Source organism: Cucurbita maxima, unplaced genomic scaffold (genome assembly GCF_002738345.1).
Source record: "Cucurbita maxima cultivar Rimu unplaced genomic scaffold, Cmax_1.0 Cma_Scf00018, whole genome shotgun sequence".
NCBI lineage: Eukaryota > Viridiplantae > Streptophyta > Magnoliopsida > Cucurbitales > Cucurbitaceae > Cucurbita > Cucurbita maxima.
Genome location: NW_019272034.1, coordinates 4,076,096 through 4,099,944, shown reverse-complemented (window position 1 = coordinate 4,099,944; position 23,849 = coordinate 4,076,096). Strand labels below are relative to the sequence as shown.

At 34.7% G+C, this 23,849-nt stretch overlaps 4 protein-coding genes across 4 annotated transcripts; all 4 read right to left on the bottom strand.

The window, feature by feature from the left end:
• Positions 1-402: 402 nt before the first annotated feature.
• On the bottom strand, positions 403-5,685 carry LOC111493007 (dehydrogenase/reductase SDR family member FEY-like). Its single transcript, XM_023142571.1, has 8 exons — positions 5,270-5,685; positions 4,910-5,030; positions 4,641-4,758; positions 3,994-4,130; positions 3,350-3,451; positions 2,589-2,681; positions 1,795-1,867; positions 403-937 (listed from the first exon to the last, which is right to left on the bottom strand). The coding sequence occupies exons 1-8, from the start codon at positions 5,539-5,541 to the stop codon at positions 666-668; spliced, it is 1,188 nt and encodes a 395-aa protein (XP_022998339.1). The 5' UTR covers positions 5,542-5,685; the 3' UTR covers positions 403-665.
• Positions 5,686-8,644: 2,959 nt separating this feature from the next.
• LOC111493261 lies at positions 8,645-9,535 on the bottom strand. The gene has a single exon (XM_023142907.1). The coding sequence runs from the start codon at positions 9,533-9,535 to the stop codon at positions 8,645-8,647; it is 891 nt and encodes a 296-aa protein (XP_022998675.1).
• A 6,809-nt stretch (positions 9,536-16,344) lies between these two features.
• LOC111492817 (17.4 kDa class I heat shock protein-like) lies at positions 16,345-17,009 on the bottom strand. Its single transcript, XM_023142284.1, has 2 exons — positions 16,866-17,009; positions 16,345-16,795 (listed from the first exon to the last, which is right to left on the bottom strand). The coding sequence occupies exons 1-2, from the start codon at positions 16,966-16,968 to the stop codon at positions 16,404-16,406; spliced, it is 495 nt and encodes a 164-aa protein (XP_022998052.1). The 5' UTR covers positions 16,969-17,009; the 3' UTR covers positions 16,345-16,403.
• A 598-nt stretch (positions 17,010-17,607) lies between these two features.
• Positions 17,608-23,046, bottom strand: LOC111492816 (bifunctional D-cysteine desulfhydrase/1-aminocyclopropane-1-carboxylate deaminase, mitochondrial-like). The gene is made up of 10 exons (XM_023142283.1): positions 22,686-23,046; positions 22,526-22,591; positions 21,167-21,361; positions 20,951-21,061; positions 20,655-20,746; positions 19,793-19,885; positions 19,654-19,711; positions 19,473-19,586; positions 19,175-19,272; positions 17,608-18,037 (listed from the first exon to the last, which is right to left on the bottom strand). The coding sequence occupies exons 1-10, from the start codon at positions 23,025-23,027 to the stop codon at positions 17,833-17,835; spliced, it is 1,374 nt and encodes a 457-aa protein (XP_022998051.1). The 5' UTR covers positions 23,028-23,046; the 3' UTR covers positions 17,608-17,832.
• Positions 23,047-23,849: the final 803 nt, after the last annotated feature.

Sequence of the window (23,849 nt, the reverse complement as noted above, 5' to 3'; positions counted from 1 at the left end):
ATTATTCTTGTTTAGAAATTTTAGAAAATTTGTCATTATTCTATTAATTTACTATAATTTATCTCTATATTTGGAAAATTTGGCTAAATTATTAAAAATATATATTTTAAAGTCAATATTATTTTTGACATTTTATAAATATTAAAATTTGTAGTAAAAATTTTAGACAGAGACAATTATATCATAAGTATTTATTATTTTTTTTTTAATTTAGCTTTCAAAGACATTTAATTTAATTTTTTTTTTTTATATAATAAAGTTAGATGTTTTTAGTTTTACAATAATAAATTTAAATAATTTATTTTTTGTTTTATAAAGCCAATTGGAGCGCAACGTCATACATGCCCAAAGTCGTATCGAATATTATTATATTTTCCAAAGCTTTCAAAGTTCCATATTCAAATTCATAAGCTTGAAATGGCATTGTAATTATTATGGGGTGCTGGCGAAGTACTGTGATGGCATGCACAAATGCGCAGCAATATACAAATCCATTTGACGAGCCAGCCAAAGAGGTTAATGGCAATTCAACAACTGAATAATACAACAAAATCTTTGTTTTCGTTTTCGTTTCTCGTTTCTTGTTTCTTATTTCTTGTTAAATATGATGACTCGTTCCTGAGATTCGTTTGTGTCTATCAAATACTAAGAATGGAAATTTACCATTAGTTAGCCTCTATCGAATCAGCTCCATAGCGACAAGTAATTTGATCTCCTTCTAATAGCTTCTCGACGACGTCTGAGTGCAAGCCCGTCATCTCCAATGTCTTCTCCCACATTCGGTAAGCAGTCTCGACGTTGTGTGCCTCTTCTGAAGGATTTGTTGGACGGCATTCTTGGGCAAGAAATGCACAAACAGGCCATTTATCAGCTTTAAGAAGTTCACAGTATTCTGGAACTTGAGGATCAGTGGCAGCAAAGAGAGTACTTCTGGAACCTGCAATTGACGAATAATGATGTGTATTTGATTTCAAATGCCAAGAGGAATAGAGACATGCATCAAGCTCAACAAATAAGTTTGAAATTGATGCACCTTAACCAAAGCCATGAAGACATTATTCATCAAGATTAAACAGAAAATCTAGATGAAACAAGTTCTTCCGGTTTAGGAGGGGCGGCATATGTTGAGGATTGTTGGGAAGAGTCCCTCATCGGCTATAACTAAAGGGGTTGATCATGGATTTATAAGTAAAGAATACATCTTAATTGGTATGAGGCCTTTTGGGAAAATAAAAAACAAAGCCACTAGAGCTTATGCTCAAAGTGGATAATATCATACTATACTATTGTGGAGGTTTGTGATTTCTAACGGCATATCTATTCACCCTAGTATTTTCTATTTCCTTGAATAAAAATGAACAACTTTTCAAGAGCTAACATCTTGTTAATGGGGATAAGGAGGTTCTACCTTTGGAAAAGAGCAGGCTTGGTCTTGACAAGATTAGAAAAACAAGTTCGGCTTTCTTTCTAGAGGTTTTACAACCAAGCAACATGGTTGGTCATGAGGTCTGCTTTCCATTTTTTGATTTAAAACAGGAAGGTTCCTCAAATACTCCTAAAAAGAGTGATAAGTCATAGAAATTCTAGAATTAGTTTGACTTCTAGTATTTGGGAGATTTTCACAAAGTTTCTCACATGATTCTTTCCCATTAATGCATCTCAACCACAAAAACTCGAGACATTCGCAATTAGGAATCATTATCAAATGTAGCTATTTTGTCCTTTTAGAATAAAGATTGACATTATCTCATTTAGTTGAGACAAGAAACAATGTAATCACTTGAAATGGCTTACCTTCTTGAGGACTGAAGATAAAATAAGGAATTAGGCGATAACCAGCTTGAACAATTTTTGAAAGATCCCTTGCCTGCATTGATAGGCAAAATTAAACGCAATACAAATAGTGATGGTTCATATCAGACTGCATTCAAAGGATATAATTCTACTACCACCTGACTGAGTGAAACCATTCAGCACAAATATATTGTTGATCATATTACAAAAAGGTATGAGATCCTGCAAATATAATATTCCAGACGCCTATAATTAAATATATTGTTAATCATATTACAAAAAGGTATAAGATCCTGCAAATATAATATTCCAGACGCCTATAATTTTGGTAACATGGATGTGGGTTTTAAAGCAGTCATTTTCAACACAAGGCTCTGCTATAATCATGTAAATTATTCTGTGATTTGGAGTGAAGAGGAAGCAAAATGTGCAGAAATTAACAGTGGGGTAAGATAAAGTTGTCAAAGTGAATTTCCATACACAGATAGAGGACATTTCAGTGAAAATTTTCTGAAAATTTTAAGAAGCTGCTGAGAATTTTAGTAGAAACTCAATCCACTTATTGAGATAACATCCAAATACATTAGTAACAAGCATAATTTCAGTCATCAAATAGTTAAGCATCATTATGACTTCTGAAGATAATGATGGGATAATAAAATATACGTGAATACTTCAATCTCACATCATATCAAGGAATGTACAAGATGATACAAATAAAATTGAAGATATATATATTCTAGAGTCTTGTTTCCACTACCAAAAAGCTGGTACTTCCTCAAGTAAGAACTTACCACATTTGTGTGAACAATCCCAGGTGAAACGCACACCACATTGATGCCAGATTCAGCAGGCAGCTTCTTATGAAGAACACTGCTAAACATAACCTGTAATCCAGAAACCATTAGACCAAGCTATGTAATGTTGGCACCCAAGAGCAGTATAAAAACAGCTTTTATAAGCCAGAAGTTAGAGATCAAACAGGAAAACTGAAAGGTGAGTTATCAATGCACAGTAAATACATCGTCTAATAATCGACGAACTGCCTAATCAAATATAGGGGGGAAAATGAAAGAGGATATTAGTAATACTCAATTTAATATAATAGGCTGGCTTGAGAATCCTTGCTTAAAACAATACAAAATGAGCAAGAATCAAGGACGTACAGGAAGATGTCAAACAATGTAGCAAACAGTGAAACAAAAATCATATTGATACCTGGAACATGGCACATCAATTTATAGAAGAGAAAGTTTCAAGGTTACAGAAGCAAACTTGATTTGTTGAATTGCGCAAAAAGGTTTTAACGAATTCATACTCCCATAGAGAAGTGATTCTCCATGGAATGCCATTTTAAAAAGAGGAAAACAATAACTAAACAGAATATGACCATTGTTTCAAGTGTAAATTACTGATTAAATTGACTAAGAGGGAAGGAACATGGAATATCATAATTGAATGCACAATAATAATAAATTATGAAAAAAAAAAGAAATACAATTATAAAAGGATATGAGTAGTGGGAAGGAATTGACTAGTTGACTAGTAACTATACCTGTGCCAACTTACTGCTAGAGTATCCAACTAAGCTTGTAAATTTCCTTTTTGGTGAAACGACATTCATGTCTTCCGTGTCAACGAAACCAACATAATGCATCTACATATTAAGCATGTAACTGTGATTACATGACAGAAACAAACATCAAAATGGCCAAATACGAAATATCTATTTTGCCAACATGATCTCTAGTAGCAAATAGCCAAGAAAAATTTGACTCCACCTTACAATTGAACCCAGGGCTGTAGGGATTGAAAATGGTCGTTATTGAAAATCCGATCCTAGACCCACCATGCAACTGATGTGCATAATGGAAGTCAAATCATTTCATTCCAATTTTTTCCCAGGGCTTATTTTTATTTTATCTTTCGAAAAAAATGATTTTTGTCATCACACAGACAATATATGCACTTGATTGTGATATTGAAAGGCTAATATAAATTTTCATTACTGAATATACTTCTTATTCTTAGAATGAAAAAGAGCACTAATGCACAGTTAAGATTAAATCATTACATAAACTTTATTAGCTAAACACAAAGTATACAGATTACCATTTTCAATGTATGAACATGTACCCATAAATTATACGATGCAGAAACATATGATCTATGCTTTTGTATAGTGCCCACGGAACTTACAACGGAGTTCACATTAATTATTCGGCTTGGGGAACCTCTGATAAGGGATGGCAAGAGTAATATTGAAAGCAATGCAGGTGCCAAATGATTCACTTGCAGGTGCTCTTCATAACCATCTTTAGAAAAATTTTGTGGCTCTAGAGACAATAAACTCAAATTAAACCAAGGCATTGGCACATATTTCTTTACCAAAAAAAAAAAATAGTATTATAATCAAAGGAATGTAATCGCTCCACAACTACAGTACGATGAAAGTAAAGAAATGAATATTCAGATTCTTTCTTTTCTGAATAGCAAGCATAGGATCTTCAGAAGCATTTACACTCCTAGGAATAGTCAGCATAAATGTTTAGAACAGAAAAGAACAGTAATCGCCAGCATAGGAGCAGTAATCGACGAGCAAGGTGAATGTTACATATCAAGTAAGCTATCACAGAAAGTTTCCACAAAATGCATTATGTACTAAAAATAGAGAATAACAAGCATTTACAATGGAAAAAAAACACAAACTATTTCAATTGCATCTCTTCAACTGAAGAAATGTCCGGTAAGAAAAGTAACTGACATTTATAAATAACTTAGTTGATTCAGGCGTGGCAATAAGGAAATGGAAAAATAAATCAACAAGTGAGTAAAAAATTGCTAACCTCCTATGGAAAATATTCCGGCATTGTTGATAAGAACATGTAAAGGTCCCATACGAGCATTATAAGCTTCAGCAAATCTCACGACAGAATCTAGAGATAGAAGATCAAGTTCCATTACCTAGAAAAATCACAATGTATATCACTTATTAACAATGCATTAACTACTATTTCTAACATAAAAAGAATAATGTAGAATCTGAATTGAAGTTCAAAGTTCTTTTGATGCAGAGCTACAGAGTTCATACAGAGCTACTGTGGATTTTAGATACCTCAATATTGAGAGGAAGCCCCTTGCCAGACCATTCATTTTGCCACTTCTGAATCAAGTCGAGAGCAGCCTTTGGATTCCTCACTGCCATGACAACATGTGCCCCTGATTCAGCCAGTTGCCTGCTCCATTGAAAACCAAAGCAAAAAGAACCAAAATAATTACTGGAGCAACAAATAAATCTAAAACCTGAACAAGAACTCGAAACCACATTCCGAAGGAGCCGGAAAAGAATTAAGCGCAAATAATGGATTCCAATCACAACGAGCTACACAAAACAAGAAATCGAGAATAGAAAGGAAGTAAGTAGTTCCTGCCGTCCTCGTGAAGCAGACAGAGAAAACGAGAAAAATGAACGAACCTGGCAATCTCGCGGCCAATACCGCTGGTCGATCCGGTGACAATGCAAGTAAGGTCGTTAATGGGAGGGAGAGGCATAGGATTCTGGAGATGGCTGGCGACGATTCTCTGAAATAGCATCTCGTGAATGACATACATCCAACCTCTCAACCATTCAATCCACCCCAATCTCTCCTTCTTCTTCTTCTTCTTCTTCTTCTTCATCATCATCTTCTTCTCATGATGCTCCACATTCTTCTTCAGCTCCTCGGTAGAAGACGCCAGCCCCTCCATTCACAAACAATTGCAGCTCGCTCGCTCGCTGACTTCAATGTTGAGATCGGAACTGGAAATCGAGCAACCTCTCTGTCTCTCTCTGAATCTTCTCTCTCTCTCTCTCTTTTTTTTTTTTTAATTTTTTCTTATCATTTTCCTCCAAAATTCTAATTCTTTTCCTTTTTGTTGTTACGTCACTTTCCCCATGGCTAAAAGAAGTATCCATTGAACTCAAAATAAATAAATAAATAACTCTCTATTTATTTTTATTTTTTTTTTATTAATCCAAAAGATTTATAAATTTATCCATTAAATATTTAATGCATTAATTTTTTAAAACATCTCCTTAATTAAAATTTATGAGCTAAATTAATTCACCAAATTTCATACAATAGGATGGATATAATTTTAAATTTACACATCAAAAAAATATAAATTATTGATACAATTATTAGTCTATGATTTTTATTTATTCCTAAAAGTGCCCCTTTTTATTTTTATTTTATTTTTATTTTTTTGAAAAGATAATGTAAAGATTAGTATCATAACTTTGGAAAAGAAAAGCTAAAAATAAATGGTGGGACATATGCATTTATCCCTATGAATCAATGGCCCTCCTCATGGACGACCAAGTTTCACTTATATTTTTCGGAAAAAAAGTCGTATATTTTACCTAGAATTCGAGCTACGTCATCACTACATTATATAATTTAATTGATCGTGATATATTTTTAATTAAAAAATTGATTCTTTGCTTGATTTAACAAACCCTTTCGTGTTTGGCACCACCGACGTTTGAATTGTTGGCGTGGCTCAAGCGCTAGAGGACTTGAACTCAGAGCCCAGCTGGCCTTATATGATGTTCTAGTGCCTTGTTGGTTCTGGTGGATCTCTCCATCATTGTGAGGGTTGGCTGTTACAACCGTACTATGAAGAGAGTAGATTGTGACTCTTACGTCAAGACAAGCAAAGTGACGACCCTCAAAAGACACCCACTCGCCATGCAATAGCCAATATAGAAGAATGTCATGATACGCTCGAGGAAGATAGTGCATCATCCAACACAGCTGATAAGATAAGGAACCACTACAAGGGAAGTAAGATTCGGATTACCTTGTTGACCGAATATCTCAAGGCAAGAACATTGTTTGAGATTTGAATTACTCCATAAGCAAGATCGATCATGTCTAGCTTGAACGATTCTTGTTGATCAAATATCTCAAACACTTGTTTGAGATTCGAATCACTCCACAAGCAAGATTGCTCATGTTGAGCTTGAATGATTCTACATGCAACCTAAACTGCATAAAATTGCAAATAAACTTAGTCATTGGCTAAAGAAAGCACAAATGCTCCTTTTACTATATATTTTCATGTCTACTTACAAATACAACGGGCTTTATATAGTCTCAAAATGAAAAGGCATTCCAAGAGTTCTAACATTCATACTTAATGGCCTTAATTAACCTAATTGTAACCTAGTAAATTAAAAGTCTTAAAATACATTAATGAAATATAATAACTCTAAATTACGTCTCAGTTTTGGTGTTTCAGAATTAGTGTTCGATTTAAGCACTTTTTTACTTTTTTATACACTCCGTTTCTTTTACATTATATTCTAAATCATTATGTTTAATCATTATGTTTAATCATTCCTCACAAAAGTTTCGAAAAAGATGGACAGTTACTCAGTTTTTTTAGCACGTGCTTCAAACGTCCCGATTTTGGTGTTTCCAAATTAGGGTTCGATTTTAAGCACTTTTTACTGTTTTATACACTCTGTTTCTTCGACATTCTATTCTAAATCATCATGCCTAATCATTCCCCACAAAAGTTTCAAAAAAGATGGACAGTCACTCGGTTTTTTTAGCACGCGCTTCAGACGTCCCAGTTTTGGTGTTTCCAATTTAGGGTTTGATTTTAAGCACTTTTTTACTTCGACATTCTATTCTAAATCATCATATCTATTCATTCCCCACAAAAGTTTCGAAAAAGATGGACAGTTACTCGGTTTTTTAGCATGTGCTTCAAACGTCCCGGTTTTGGTGTTTCCGAATTAAGGTTCGATTTTAAGCACATTTTTATTGTTTTATACACTCTGTTTCTTCAACATTCTATTCTAAATCATCATGTCTAATCATTCCCCATAAAAGTTTTGAAAAAGATGGTTAGTTACTTAATGGACTCTAATTTCAACAATATTTTCTTCACATCTTCATTGAAGCATATTGTGTGATTGATGTCTCTTGGTTCATATCAACAGCGTATAACGTGTGCATTGAAGAGAAAACGAGACATAAAAAGATAGGAACCACAAGTAGACAAGAATATCACAAATAGACTTGATGAAGGGTCGAGTAGGGTCTAGGTCATAACTTCGAAAGTCGGGATTCTGAAGAAAATTTGGGGATGCAGTTCTGGAGTCAAGTTCGTCCATATGAAATATAAGCCCACCAAATTTGGTGTCAATTGGACATTGGACGGACACTCCACAACACCATATGACCCTTCTCCAAAATGACGCCGACCAGAGGAGTAGTGAAAATGTCTCAAAATGTATAATAGGGGAGGCATGGTGTCAACTCAACACTGCCCCTGGACCATGTGGCCTAAGCGAACTACTATGTAGCACGTATGTATGTCACACCATGGACGAGAGACCACATATGAAAAACGACTTCGAAGATATAATGATTAAATTTCTGAATCAGCCTAACCTTCCATGGAAAAATTACTTCATTATTCAATTGAAGCAATTTAATTAGTCAAATTCAAAGCCATTGTGGCTGTGCTGTGGTGGTCAATAGTTGCACCGAACAAGCCATGCAATCATGCTGCCTACCATTTTATATTCTTTACAAACCTAACCAATTTATAAAGTTCATAAACTTTTGATTAAAGGTTCTAAATTAAATGCCAAGAACACAAACGTTCGGTTTTACCATAGAACGAAAACGTATAGACAAAACATAACACACCAAGAACATGAATTGTAACGCTACATGTCTAAGATTCCAATCAAGATTCAAAATCTATAATCGACACGTCACCTACATATCAAGTTTGTCGAGATCATTAGATACTGAATTAACTCAGAATTAACTCACGATCCAACAAAATGCTAAAAGTTGCGTTTCAACGCCTGCAAGAAACGCTGCTCTGATTCTTGCCGCTGTAAGCGAATGCTTCGGTTAACCATTTCTATGAACGCCTCAGCTCGGCTCCTCAGCTCTTCCGAAGTCATCGATATCTTCCTCCGAAGCGACACCGACGGGAGGAACCTCTCCGATTTCTTCACCTCATTCTGAGCCAGCTCCACCGTGTTGGCACCAGCGTCCGCGGCTCTAATCAAACGTCGCGGCGGCGGCGGTGAGTCCCATGTCTGGTTCTTCTTCAGCTGCGACGTCTGTTTCCCTTGACTTTCCATGATCGCCTTCCACGTAGCGTCCATCGAGTCACCATCACCGCCTCCGCCGCCGCCGCCGGCATCTTCATCCTTCTCGCAAGAATATGCACAGAGCTTTTCAGATAATGGGTTGCTGAATTTATCCGTGAACAGAGTCGGGAAATCCCATTGCTCCTTCCCCTGTTCGTCCTCGTTTGGAATCCCATTCCAGATTTCTCTAGAACGAGCAATGATCCAAAAGCTTTGATCCTCATGCATCGACATATAGGGAGAGGAAGCAGCAACATGAGTAAGTTCATGAGAAATGGGTGTGTAGTTATTCTCAGATGTGTCTATTTGGTGGCGGAAGACGGAGGAGGCAGCGACGGCGACGATAATGAAATTGAAGACAAGGAACACATAGGGAGGAGAAAGCCATAATCCGAAGGAGACCCATAAGCGAGGAAGAGTAGTGGTCAAAAGGCTCGCAACTTTTGGGATTACAGCCACTTTGAACAAACTTACAGTGGATATTAACCCAATTGAAAGCAATATTGCTTTCGTAATCGAAATTGCCGTTTCTAATGTGAAACCATTAAATTCAGATTTTGACGACGGATCAGCCATGAACTCGGACGATTCAAGTAGTAAAAACCCGTAAAAGAAAACAGAGAAAACGAAACAGAGCGCGCAGGCTATGTTTTTGAAAATTCAAAAGATTAAGCAAAAACAGAGCTTCAAAACCGCCATTTTTAAGATAAAAGAAGACCCAGAATTAGAATCGGATGGATCTAAGATTATATCAGAAAAGAATGGAAGAAGGATGAAAGAATCGAGGAGGAGGAGCAGTGTAAATTCCTTGAAAAACAGAGGAAAAACAGAGGAGCTGTGGGGAAGAAGATTTGAATGGGAAAATGGGTGTGGGATCGAAACAGATCTAAAGGGGAAAATGAAAAGCGAACTTTAGGTATGGAAAAGAGAGGTGCTAGAGAGCTTTACAGAAGAGAGAGATGAAATAAAATAAAGAGAGAAGGAAAGTTTTGAGTGAGGTTCGTAAATGTAAGAGAAACTCCATGGAAGTGTGCCGGCCATGAAATGGTAAGAGAGTGGCTGCGAGCGTGGCCTTTTATTTAGCGGACTGCTCGGTCTTCTGCCAACTTCTGCCATTTCATGATGCATTGGACACCGTCAGGAGTCCCAGCTCACACGGTTGATGCTTTGCCGATAGCAACTTCTAAACCGGCCCTACCTAATCTAACCCTTAAATCTCTTTAGCCTTGAACTGGGTTTGGAACATCGTGACACAGTTCGGTCCATATTATTTAATGTGGATGTTAGAATATTTGAGAAGATCATTTTGATAAAAGAACCTAGAAACTTCAATCATACAATATATTTCAATTCATCTAATACGGTAGAAAAATTAATTTTTATTATTATAAATTTTGGAAGATCATTGTATTTTATTAATATATTTTAATACTTCTTATTTATTTAGGTTACATTTACCTAATAGTCAATTATGGTTCTAAAATAGAAATGTTACCATTCTTGGAATGTCTTTGATAGTTTAATTTTCGAGGTTATATAAAGTCACTTATTTTGTGTTTACAAGCAGAGTTAAAAGATATAGTAAAATGAGCATTTGTGCTTTTTTTTTTTTAGCGAATGACTAAGTTTCTTTGCAATTTATATAGTTAAGGTTGCATGTAGAATCATTTAAGCTCGACATGATCAATCTTGTTTGTGTAGTGATTTGAATCTTAAACAAGTGTTCTTGCGTTGAGATATTTGATTAACAAGAATCATTCAAGCTAGACATGATCGATCTTGCTTGTGGAGTGATTCGAATCTCAAACAATGTTTTTGCGTTGAGATATTTGATCAAAAAGGTAATCTGAATCTTACTACCCTTGTAGTGATTCCTTATCATATCACTTTCCTTAGTATGAGAAGATCGGGAAGGATGCACCTCTGGTGTACTGGTTATCGTGTCCACGATAAACACTGGGCAGTCAAGCGTGGAGCGGATAATTGTTGAAAGCATTTAAGTAGTAAGCCCACCTCAAGATGAGTGTTCTACTATTCTCTGTGTGAGTTCTGTGAGTGAGGACAAAACATCATAAAATAACTTATGTTAATTTGTGGTATGAGAGTCTCAGAGTGTTGATATTGTATTAGAGTTATAGCTAGAAAGACTTTGTGGAAGAAGAGAAGGTTCGACTATTAGAATAAGAATATTAAAGATCTGTCATAATTTTCTTAACCCTTTTGTTTAATTTTAATAAAATCTAAGTTAGATTTCAATGTTTACATGAATGAAACGTTCATTTTCAATAATATTTATACGAGCATTGTTCGTTTTGGCCCATTACGTATCGCCGTCAATCTCACTGGTATAAAACGTGTCTAGTATGGAAAGGGTCTAGTCCTACTCCGACCAGTGTCTCACACCGTCGGTGACTAGCTCTAATACTCATTTGTAACAGCTCAAGTTCACGGCTAACAAATATTGTCCACTTTGGCCCATTACATATCTTTGTTAACCTCATGATTTTAAAACGCGTCTACTAGGAGAGATTTCCACACCTTATAATGCATGTTTCGTTCCCCTCTCCCACCAATGTAAGGTCTCACACAATTTGGTGGAAGTTAATTTTCACATTGTTGCCTTTTTTGCCCTTAATTTCAAATTAATTAATTAATTAATATTTTGATAATAACAAACCTACATTCAATTATTAATAATTATCATTATTTTATCTACAGTATAACGTTGGGAATAACGATTTCAACGACTTTTTTTGTTCACTCAAATTAGAGCTAAAACGAAGAAGTTTCAGTCAAAACAAGATACCCAAAATGACTCAGTAAAATTGACATCATGGACCAATCGAAGTATAATATTTATAACTTTAATAGAGTAACAAAGGGTAGAGTTTTCAATTATTAAATATTTTAGGAAAAAATTGTCTATAAATACCCTCGACCCTACTAAAGTTTTCAATCCCGAGCAATTTAAAGTAAAGTGTAGTACTATAGAGTGTATTGTAATCTCTTTTTTATTAATTTTAATACAGAGTGTGAGCATTTGTACAAAGACTGTGTTCAACGTGAGTATAGTACAATCAACATAAAAACATATACACTCTACTAAAATAAATAAATAAATAGGAAATGTCAGAGAATTATTTTCGAAATTTACAATTGAAAAATAAATAAATAAATAATTGAATATAGAAAGGACGTAGCCGCTAACGCCGTTTGCCGCAATTGGCCGTCTGGTAACATTGACACATTATTAATTTTATATTATTTATTTTTTGGTACATAATGTGACTCCCAATCTTAGTCTTCCAGATAATATATATTTAATTGAGCAAGTTCGGCTTACCTTATACACTTTTGGTTCACTAAACCCAAAAAAAACCAAACGAACCAAACCGGTCAACCATTCAATCCAATTAATATTACTGTTCAAATACAGCTTCCCTTTCAAACAATTTTTTAATTAAAAATTAAAAATTATTTTATTTAAGGTTTGAAAATTGTTTGTGGATGGAATCATTTAGATATTTCCCCCTTTTTAAAATACTATTTGCTTTGTGAGTGAGATTATTAAGATATTTTTCTAAAAAAGAAATGTATTTGTTGATAAGATTGTAATAGGTGGACGAAAAAAATAATTATATTTCGGTGTCACGTCACCAGAAATCAACATAAAACTATATGTTAATTGTATAAAGTAACGTAAAAGTTCATGAAGTTTCTAAAATTATTTAAAAAATACGAGTTCATACGGTTCAGACTTTCAAACAAACTCGAGATGAGATGAGGGTTAGATAGGTAATTTTGACGTGAGTTGGTTGTTTTATCGTTTGACTTCATTGTCACTTTGCAGTGCGATTAGAGTTTGAATGAGAGTGATTTGAGTGTGACACCCGAGAAAAAATGGGTATATGAATGAGAGAGATGTTAAAGATATTATGACTAAGAAACACTTAAAAGAATTGAAAGTCATTACCTATACCAATGAGGTGCACCTTACTTTTCGATGGCTCAATGATAGAAACTCTATGGTTAAGCGTAATTTGAATGACCTTTTAGAAAATTTCCTAAAATGTATGAGTGAGAATAAAACATGCTAGAATGACTCGTGTTGGCCTATGGGTGATCAGTCTTCACTCTTAAGAAGTCGAAGAGTAGATAACGTGACCATGTCGCAGGATATGTCAGGGCTATTAAGTGCTATCCAGATATCCTAAATATAAAACATTACACGTCAATTACTAGTCTTTTTCACATTGTTACAATTGGTACGTAATTTTTACTAATATTAAAACCAAATGACTTTTCTTGTTTGAATTTTTATTTATATACTCCATTGACTTCGAAATAGATGGACTGTAAGTAAGCCAACCGAAGCTAATTACTTTTTCACTAAGTTTCGAAAGTTTGATTTGACTTAACTGAGTAGTAGAGATGTTTACGAGATGGGGACGGGGAATATTTGGCTTAAATGAGTAGTAGAGATGTCCATGGGACAAGAAAAGGAAAATTTGTCTCATCCCGTCCTTGTCCCAGCGGAATTTTTTTACCATCTTTTTATATATTTTTAAAATATATATTCATATTAAAAAAAATTTAATGTATAATTTCTATTTTCAATATACTTTCTATTAAAAAAAAAAAAGTAAAATGTAAGAATTAGAGTCCACCGCTAACAAATATTGTCTACTTTAGTTTATTCGGCTCATCGTCAACTTTACAATTTTAAAACGTGTCTACAGTGGAGATGAATGTTTAGTTTCCCTCTCCAACCAACATGAAATTTCAGACTAAAATAATCTAATAAACTCTAATAATATTTTATGAACAAAAATATAATATTGAACTCAAATTTTAATATTACAACTAAACACTAAAACTTTATTACGACTTACATTTATTTTTTTCATATGATAATTTTTTATTTGAATAACCCTTATTTTATTTTATTTATTTATTTATTTTGAAATTAATGAATTTTGAATTTTTTTTAATCCTATTAAATAATTAATTATATTAATTTTGGTAAATCAAGGCCACTTAATTAATTAATTAAGTAAATTCAAAATACAGATAAAAGAAAGAGGAAGAAACTCACATTTTTTAAAGGGTTTTAAAAACATGCACGTATGAGAATGGTACTTCTCCTAACATGATGTGGTTCAGGAACGAACCAAGACAGAAGTTAGTGGGGATATGACACTCGAGTAAATGAGAGGTGCATGAATGAATCGAGACCACATCTAAATAAGATTTAGCATGAAAATAAGATGGCTGAGAGATGGTTAAGAGAGAAAAATTCTATATAAATCAACAAGATATATCTTCTGTTTCGATAGCTCAATCATAGGAAGTCAATGGTTAAGCGTTGGAGTAATTCTATTGGGTGACCTTCTAAGAATTTTCTTGGGATGTATGTGAGTGGAGATAGAGTAGGCTGAAATGACTCATGTTGGTTTGTGGGGATAGTCTTTACTCTCAAAAGCAAGGTGAAGCGTGGAAGGTTTCATCCGACAAAACCAAGCTCATTCTCATCCTCTAATCCCTCCAAATCGAACCACGCCTCTTAAATGATAACATGAAAGATTTCACTCGACAAAACCGCTCGTCTTTTTCAAAACCAAAATACAAAGAAAAGTAAAAGAGATAGGTGGTTTGATGCTTACTCTCTCTTTTTTCTTTCTGTATTTTTTTTTTTCGTACTTCCACTTTCAAATAATCTAATTATGTTGCTTCCCGGTTAGATTTGATTGGAAAAATTGTTTTGACCAACTTAAAATTTTGGATTGGTTGGGTTCGTGATCCGAGCAACTTGAATAAAGTTCACAACTCAACCCAACCCAACCCAACCCAACCCAACCCTCTATTTATTTTCGAGTTGGGTTAGGTTGTCGGTTGGTTAGGTTAGATTGGGTTGTAACCCTATTCTCAGACTTGTTGGGTTGGTTGCGTTGGTCGAGTTGACCTAGACCAAAAAATGAATCTGCAAACCGAACCAAAAAAATCTAACTCAACCTAACTTTTATGGTTTAGATTGGATAGTGAGAATTGGTCGAGTTATCGAATCATATGAACCCTTCATCGTTATTATATATATATATATATAGCAAACTTATTTTATGTGCACATGGGTATGTTTGGTTAGGTGGCTACACATATATCGCAAAATTATGGCACCATGGCCTCTCTAAATGTCAAGAAAGAAATGATTTGAGTCACATAATACACATCACAAAAATCATTAGATATTATACTAAATATTTGGATTGGATACGTTAAATGTAGCCCATTTTTAAATTATTTCCTTCCATTTATTTTTTTTATTATATACAAATTATGCTATATATTTTCACGTCCCTCCCTAATTTTTTTTTCTCGTAATTAACTAAATTAATAAAAATACTTTTAAAACTGAAGTTCAAAAATATATTTACAGTTAATACTTTATTAAAAAAATATTTTTAAGCAATTCATTTTAAAAAATATTCATAAACTTTTAAAAATAATATTAATACTTTTACGGTTTTTAAAATAAAATAAAAAATTTGGATATGGTTTACGAGTTGCAGACCGATAATTTTGGTTCATATATTGATAGTAATAAAAAAAAATTCAGAAAAGTTAAGAGTGTTAATGCTATTTTTAAAATTTAATGAGTTTTTATTGGATATAGTTCTAACGTAAAAATATTTTTTTTTGTAACTTTTCAAAAATTTGAAATGGGTTAATGAAATTTTTTAAAGTTCAAGAGTATTATTTTGAATCACGGTTTCAATAGCATCTTTAAAACAAAATATTAACGATCAGAATATATTTTTATTTTTTTTAAATGGAAGAATATTATTGAAAATTTTAAAATTTTGAATTACTCTCCTTATTTTAAAAAATATTAAATTAATAAAACTATTTTACACTTCCCAATTTTTCTTAAAAATACTTGTGAAAGTTACAATAATATTCATCAATTTTAACATATTTTAATAAAAGTTCAAAAAAATATTCTTATTAATGTAAACCATTAATATATATTTTTTAAAATGTCATTAAATATTCAAAAATGTTTTTTTAAAAATCCTTGAAATTTTACAACATTAATACTCTTAAATTTTTTTAAAAANAAATTGAAAAATATACTTTTGTTCATATCTCGTTAAAAAAAAAAAAAAAAAAGATATCCTTAAACTCTAACAATTGTACTTTAAAAAAATTAATTAAAGAGGTTAATGTTATTTTTAAAAGTTATAAACATTTTTTTAAGAAAAATATTAATAAAACTTTGGAATAACACATTAAAATAATTTAGTAATGTATTATTAAATTTTTTTAAAAAGTTTAATAATATTATTGAAAAGTTTAGGTTAATTAAAGTACTAAGTTAAAAGAATTAATTTATTAATTTATTAATTTATTAATTTAGCTTAAAAAGTAATAACAGGAATTACAGAAATCAATCCGCAGCGTTTTCTATCAAGTAGTAAGCTCCCGAGGCCAGCATGAGTCCCGCAACCGCCATAGCCACAGCCGATTCCTTGCTAAATTTCAACCTTGCTAATGAAGATTTTACTCCGGATATGAAGTTTCTAGGGCAAGCATTATCAATGGAGGCTGTTAGTTTCGTCTCCGAGGCGTCTGTTTTTGGTGAGGCTTTCTTAGGTATCGTAATCGAAAGAACAGAGTCGTCAAATTTGGCACAGATTTTGCCAGGAAATGTATCCTTTGGGAGTTTGATTTCTCTGTTGAATCGGATCTTCTTCCCGTCTTTGGCTGCTAGGCGCTCGCCGGAAACTGTAAGGACGGAGTTGTTCTTGATCCGAACCCTCAATTCTTCCTTCTTGAATGCTGTTTATGAAATTCGAATCGCTATGAATATTTATGAGGAAGCAAAGGAAAGCGTGAGTTGATAATGTACCTGCGAGATGAACCTGAAGAACATCGCAGTCTTCGAGCCTTTTCCATTGGCAGAAAGGTTCGAATTCTTCGTAGGGCAAATCTGATGGTGCTTGTTCCGCCATTGTTGAATGGAGATAATTGTGGGAGGGTGAGGGTTTTATATGAGGAAATTTTGCATCGCAGAGATTTCTTATGGTTTTGTTGTTGTTCTTGAGAAGGAATATGCGTTTTGTAAATGCATATCAGAAGTAATGTGGTTTCTTATTGAAATGGATAATCCTGACTTGAAGAAGAAGAAGATGTAAGAATGCCAATGGCTATGCCTTTTGCTTTCCAATCACAAACATCTTCCCTTTGGAATCCCTGATTCCAAACAGAAACTCGACGATCACCACGTTTTTGTTTAAATGGTTTGAATAACTTGAACCAACTTAATTAAAGTATCATGAGGTTCGAGTTTTTGTAATAGCTAAAACTCACTGCTACCAAATATTATCGATTTTGGCCCATCATGTATAGCCCCATTTGTTAAATGGAGATTTCCACACCCTAGGAAGGAATGATCTCCCAATTCACCATTTGGGGAGGCCCGGTGTCTCACTTTGATATCATTTGAAATAACTCAGACCACCAGTAGCAGATATTATCCGCTTTGATCTATTACGTATCGTCATCAACCTCACGATTTCTTAAAACGCCTATGCTAGGGAGAGATTTACACACCCTTCTAAACAATGTTTTGTTCTTCTCTCCAAGCGAGGTGGGATCTTAAGATTCATTCTTCAATAAAAATTATTTGAGTTAACAAAAATTTACGACCCAAACAATAGAGTTGAGTCTGAAAAATGTGTCGACCCGATCCAAGTTCGATCCATAACCATCCCTAATGGGCAACATTATTTGCACAATCCATTGTCTTTACTTGTTGGATTTACTTGTTTAGGAAAGAGTATAGAGTATAGTGGGTTGGTGGCTTATCTGATGATTCAGAACATTTTCCCAACGCCATCAATTCGAGGCACAGACTCATTAACGTCCATACGATGCCATTTCCCCAACATTGAACCCATTTGATCAGCTTTGTCATACAGTCCCAACAGTCCTCCTGTATGAATGAAAAGAATCTTCCTTCCTTCCCACTTCTTTGGATTCTCACTCATGTCTTTCATCATTTCATATGCCGCTTTTCCACTGAAAATAACACGTAATAAATTGTGAGATTCCACATCGGTTGGAGAGGAGAACAAAACATTCATTATAAGGGTGTGGAAACCTCTCCCTAACAGATGCGTTTTAAAAAACCGTGAGACTGATGATAATATGTGAAAGTCCAAAGAAGATAATATCTGCTAAAAGTGGGCTTGAGCCATTACAAATGGTATCAGAGCCAGACACCGAATGGTGTGCCAGCAAGGACGCTGGGCTCCCAACAGGGGATTGTGAAATCCCACATCAGTTGGAAAGAGGAACGAAACATTCATTAGAAGGATGTAGAAATCTCTCCCTAACAGATGCGTTTTAAAAACTGTGAGACTGACGATGATATGTGAAAGCCCAAAGGGATAATATCTGCTAATAATGGGCTTAGGCCGTTACAAATGGTATTAGAGCCCGACACCGAGTGGTGTGCCAGCAAGGACGCTGGGCTCCCAACAGGGGGATTGTGAAATCTCACATCATTCATTAGAAGGGTGTAGAAACCTCTCCCTAACAGACGCGTTTTAAAAACCGTGAGACTGACGATGATATGTGAAAGCGCAAAGAGGACAAATATCGGCTAACAATGGGCTTGGGCCGTTACAAATGGTATCAGAGCCAGACACCGAGGGGTGTGCCAGCAAGGACGCTGGGCTCCCAACAGGGGATTGTGAAATCCCACATCGGTTGGAGAGGGGAACGAAACATTGAAACCTCTCCCTATCAGACGTGTTTTAAAAACTGTAAGGTTGACGGTGATACGTGAAAGCCCAAAGAGGATAATATCTGCTAGTAGTGGGCTTGGGCTATTACAAATGGTATCAGAGCCAAATACCGAGTGGTGTACCAGCGAGGATGCTGGGCTCCCAAGGGGGTGGTTTGTGAGATCCTACCTAAGTTAGAGAAGGAAACGAAACATTCATCACAAGAGTGTGGAAACCTCTTCCTAACTAATGCGTTTTTTAAACTATGAGGTTGAAGACAATACGTAAGGGGCCAAAATGGATAATATCTACTTGAAGTGGACTTGGGCGATAGATAAACATATATACAGCCAAAGCCAAAGCCATTACATTTTTCTCTGTGTGAGCACCAACTGTGAGCTCGACTAGTGTAATAATAACAACGTACCTGTATACTGGATCAAGAACAACGCCTGTGGATTCGGCAACTTCTCTTACGAAATTAAGCTCCTCGGGCGTGTTCATTGCATATCCAAGACCCTTTGCCTAAATAAAGAATGACAAGAAATAAAGAACAGTTCATCTCAAATTTCTTTTGTGCGGATGAAAGTTTGAACAAGCCATCACAAAGTAAAGGGAAGAAGACTGGGCTCTATAGAACAGATATCAAACTGGTTTCACTTCAATGTGATTGTACAAATAATTCTGCTGACAAACATAAGCAAACATTAATAACTCCAACTTACATTTTGGAATTCAACTACATCACGCGAGTCAACACCGGCATGAAGCCCATCGAGTAAACCTTGAACAAAGTCGTAGAAGTAATCGGGATCGTCGCAAACAGAGTACGCACGAATCTGCAGATTCAACGAAATTAAAAGACAGGAACTGAGATGTAAAGACCAAGAACTATATAGATCATACTTTTGCCTTCAATTTACTCAACCATGATCCCAAGGATAGACCAGCGACCGTGCCCCCACTGAAAACAACCAGAAGTAGAACATGAAACCAAACAAGAAGGCATCAAGTGTTCTTATGAACCAGATAAGAAAAACAGAACCTGCCACAAGCTACTACAATATCATCAAATTTGATCTTATCATTTACAGTATCCAGTTGCTGTTCAATCTCCCTAACTGCTTCAATATAACCCCTGAAAACATAACCAAAATACATTTGCTACTCATTAATATTGTAATAATGGAGAGAATGGGAGAGATGGAAAGGATGCATTGATGATAATCATGCAGTTATCAGTATTCAAATAATAATTATGCTGCACATTACAAAGAAGGATAAATGAATAATAAGGCAAAATAATTCGAGAAGAGAGAAGAAACGAATTGGAAGTACGAAATCACAGAAAACAAAGATACATTTTAATGAGAAAAATGATTACAAAAATACAGGAGGATAAAGGATCCCTTATAAAAAAGAAATTAGAAGAAATCAAACTAACGAAGCTCACCGCTAGCCGATATTATCTTCTTTGGGCTTTTTTTTATAGATTTCTCCTAGAGTTTTAAAACACATCTGTCAGGGAGAGGTTTCCACATAGGAATGTTTCGTTCCCCTCTCCAACCGATGTGAGATCTCACAATCCACTCCCTTGAGGGCCAGCGTCCTCGCTGGCACACCACCCAGTGTCTGACTCTAATACCATTTGTAACAACCCAAGCTCACCGCTAACAGATATTGTCCGCTTTAGCCCATTACATATCGCCATCAGTCTCACGGTCTTAAAAACCTTGAGAGGAAGCCCAGAAGGGAAAGCTTAAAAAAGACAAATATCTGCTAACAGTGGGAGTGTGCTTGGGCTTGGGCTGTTACACATAAATCTCGAGGAAAATCAAACATGCTGCTAGGAAATGATCCTAAAGTGAAGTAGAAGTTTGGAAGGAAAAAGGAAGAAAGACTCTCACCAAGTTCCAAGAGAGTTTGATCCTCCAACAGGAATAACATATGGCTTTCTTCCTTCAGCGATTAATTTTGACTTTAGATAATCTGTGAGGGCCTAATTAAAACCAAGAACAAAAAGAACTATCAGCAGATATCGACACGAACACGATATAAATATATTGAAATCCGTTAGCTCCATGCTTCTTAAGAAATCCGTCAGGCTTGTACAATTAGTAAGACTATCAACTGATCAATAGGAGAATAAATTTCTTTGAAAACCCAAAAAACGAAGATGGTAAAAGAGAAGAAATCGACGAACCACGCTTCCAATCTTTGCATACTCTTCTTTTGAGATAAGTTCGACATGAGCTCCAACTAACCGCTCGACAAGGAGATTTCCAGTCAATCCAGGGTCTTGGTTCACAAGGACCTGAATCATGGACATAACATAGGACATCAAACCATAACAATTCAGAAAAGCAGGTATTATTGTAACCAAAATAAGTTCATAACAGATGGAAAAAATAAAGATGACCTTCGAAGTACGTAGAATAAGATAAGTGTCGAGATTGAAATACTTTGCAGCCACAGCAGTCGCACGACAGTGATTACTTTGGATGCCTCCTATAGTTATAATACAATCAGCACCCTGTTGCAAAGCATCTGCTATCAAGAATTCCAATTTTCTGACTTTGTTGCCACTCAATTGCATTCCTGAAAGATCATCACGCTGTATTCATAATATCCATTAGTATAATCAGTAATAAAGAAAAACAAAAAAGAAAAGCAAAATGGATCAAATTATGCTTCCAACAAAACATGAACCACAAATCTGAACAATCTTCAGATTTAGAGAATTTGTATACTGCCTGGCACCATTCTAAACAGGATGTCAAAGTTCATACAGATCATCGTACGTTCAATTAACGGTAACTTTAATTCTAAAATATGAAAACCATGTAAAAGAACTGTAACAGCTCAAGCCCACCACTAGCAGATATTGTCCTCTTTGGAGTTTCCCTTTCGAGCTTCTCCTCAAGGTTCTAAAACGCGTCCGCTAGGGAGAAGTTTCCACACCCTTATAAAGAGTGTTTTGTTCCCCTCTCCAACCGATATAGGATCTCATAATCCACCCACCTTCAGTGCTCGCTGGCACTCGTTCCTCTCTCTAATCGATGTGAGATCTCACAATTTGGACACCGGGTGGTGTGCCAGGCGAGGATGTTGGGCCCCGAAGGGGGATGGATTGTGAGATCCTACATCATTTAGAGAGGGGAACAAAACACTCTTTATAAGGGTGTAGAAACCTCTCCCTAGCATATGTGTTTTAAAACCTTTGAGCAAAATCCCGAAATGGAAAGCCCAAAGAGGATAATAACCGCTAGCGATGGGCTTGGGCTGTAACAAGAACCAAGTCCCAACTGGAGCTTGCCTAAGGTTCTCACAGGTGCACGATCCGATGGGGCGACCAATTTATTCTTGCCTCAAGTTAATTACAAAAAGTACTTGAAAATTTTTATTGATAGGAAGGGAATCAAAGTATAATTATGAAGCCCTTGAGCAAAAGGCCAATCAAACTTGTATGTTACCGTAGCTATATATAGAAATATGAAAGTTTCATCAAAGCAAAGATCTCGTAGTATGAGAAAAAGTTATGTAATACTTCCATTATTTGATACATTATTTATCTTATGGCCCTACATTTCCATAAATTCTGCTCATACGCCTGAAAATAGATTGTACGATGGAAAATAGCAACAAGAAAATTCATTGTTCTGTCCAGTTTTTGACAAATTTAAACGCTCAAGAACATGGTTGACATCCATTCCCACATTAGCCAGAAAACAATCAAACGAATTCCCGTAAGATAAAAAGTTCGATCAGAATGAATTACCTTGAGCCAGACCTCGGTGTTCGTGGGCAGATTAGGAAGGTTCCACTTGTGAATGGGAGTTGGAAGCTGATTCCAAAACAGAAATCCGTTCTTAAGGAAGCAATTATCGCAAGAGATTCAGGAGACACGACGGAAACGAAATTGGGAATTGGGAACTTACATGACCAAGAGAAGAGAAGTGAGTTGGGATTGGAGTAAGGTGTGAGGCCCATGACGGCGGGACGTACGGTCTGACGGAGAAGAAGTTGAGGCTGTCTAGGACCTTGTCGTTTTTCTTGCTTTCAGGATTGACCTCCATCGCCTGAGACTGTGAGATACTGCAACCAATTGAATGTAAACCCGAATTGGGCGGCGGAGAGGAGGAGGAGAAGCGCCGGTTGCGGCTGCGGAACCTTGCTGGATGAATTACAGAAGCTGAAAAGAATGTGGATGATGACGATGACGCCGCCTTGAAGGAGGGTGCAGTGAGTAGATATACCGGAAACTTGCCACTGCTCAACATTCCGAACCAAATTGCTGGAAATGGCATCAAAATCGTTATTAAAAAATAAATATAAATAAATAAATAAATAAATAATCATTTTTTTTAGCCTAAATTATTGCAAATATGATTTAAAATTACTCTTCCACTCTCAAAAGTTTTAATCACTATTTTAAATTTATGGTTAATTTTTAAATTTGTTTTTTTTTTCTTTTTTCTTATTTCATAATTGTTATTTTTTATTATTTATTCTCTCACAGCCTTTTTGAAATAATTTATTATTATATTAGATAATCTTTTAAAATATATATTTAAATTAATTGGTACGAATCTATTACTTTTTATTAAAAGTAAAAATTTAAATAAATTATCTAAATAGCTTCTTTATTTAACCTACGTTATTTAGATTAAAAACAAAATTATCATCCAAATAATTACTCGATCCAATCTAACCCATGAACACCTTATGATTTTATACGATTCAAAATTAAATGATTATCAAATAATGTTTTAAAAAATTGAAAGTAGCACCGAAATAAAATAAAGAAAAAATTAATGAAATTATATTTATCTCAAAATACTCATAAATTTTCAAAAGTTTCAATTATACCGTTGAACTTTCAAAAAATTCTAAAAACTATTCGAAAACTTTTAAAAATTTTCAAAAATATTCCTATATGTTAATACTCTTATTTAAAAATACCCTTAAACTTTTAAAATGCTTTTAAAAAAAATACTCAATTTTAAAAAGTGTTTTCAAAATACATCTGATTTTAAAAACATTCCTTAATCTTAGAAACTTTTAAATTTTTTAAAAAAATTAAAAAAATACATATAGGTATT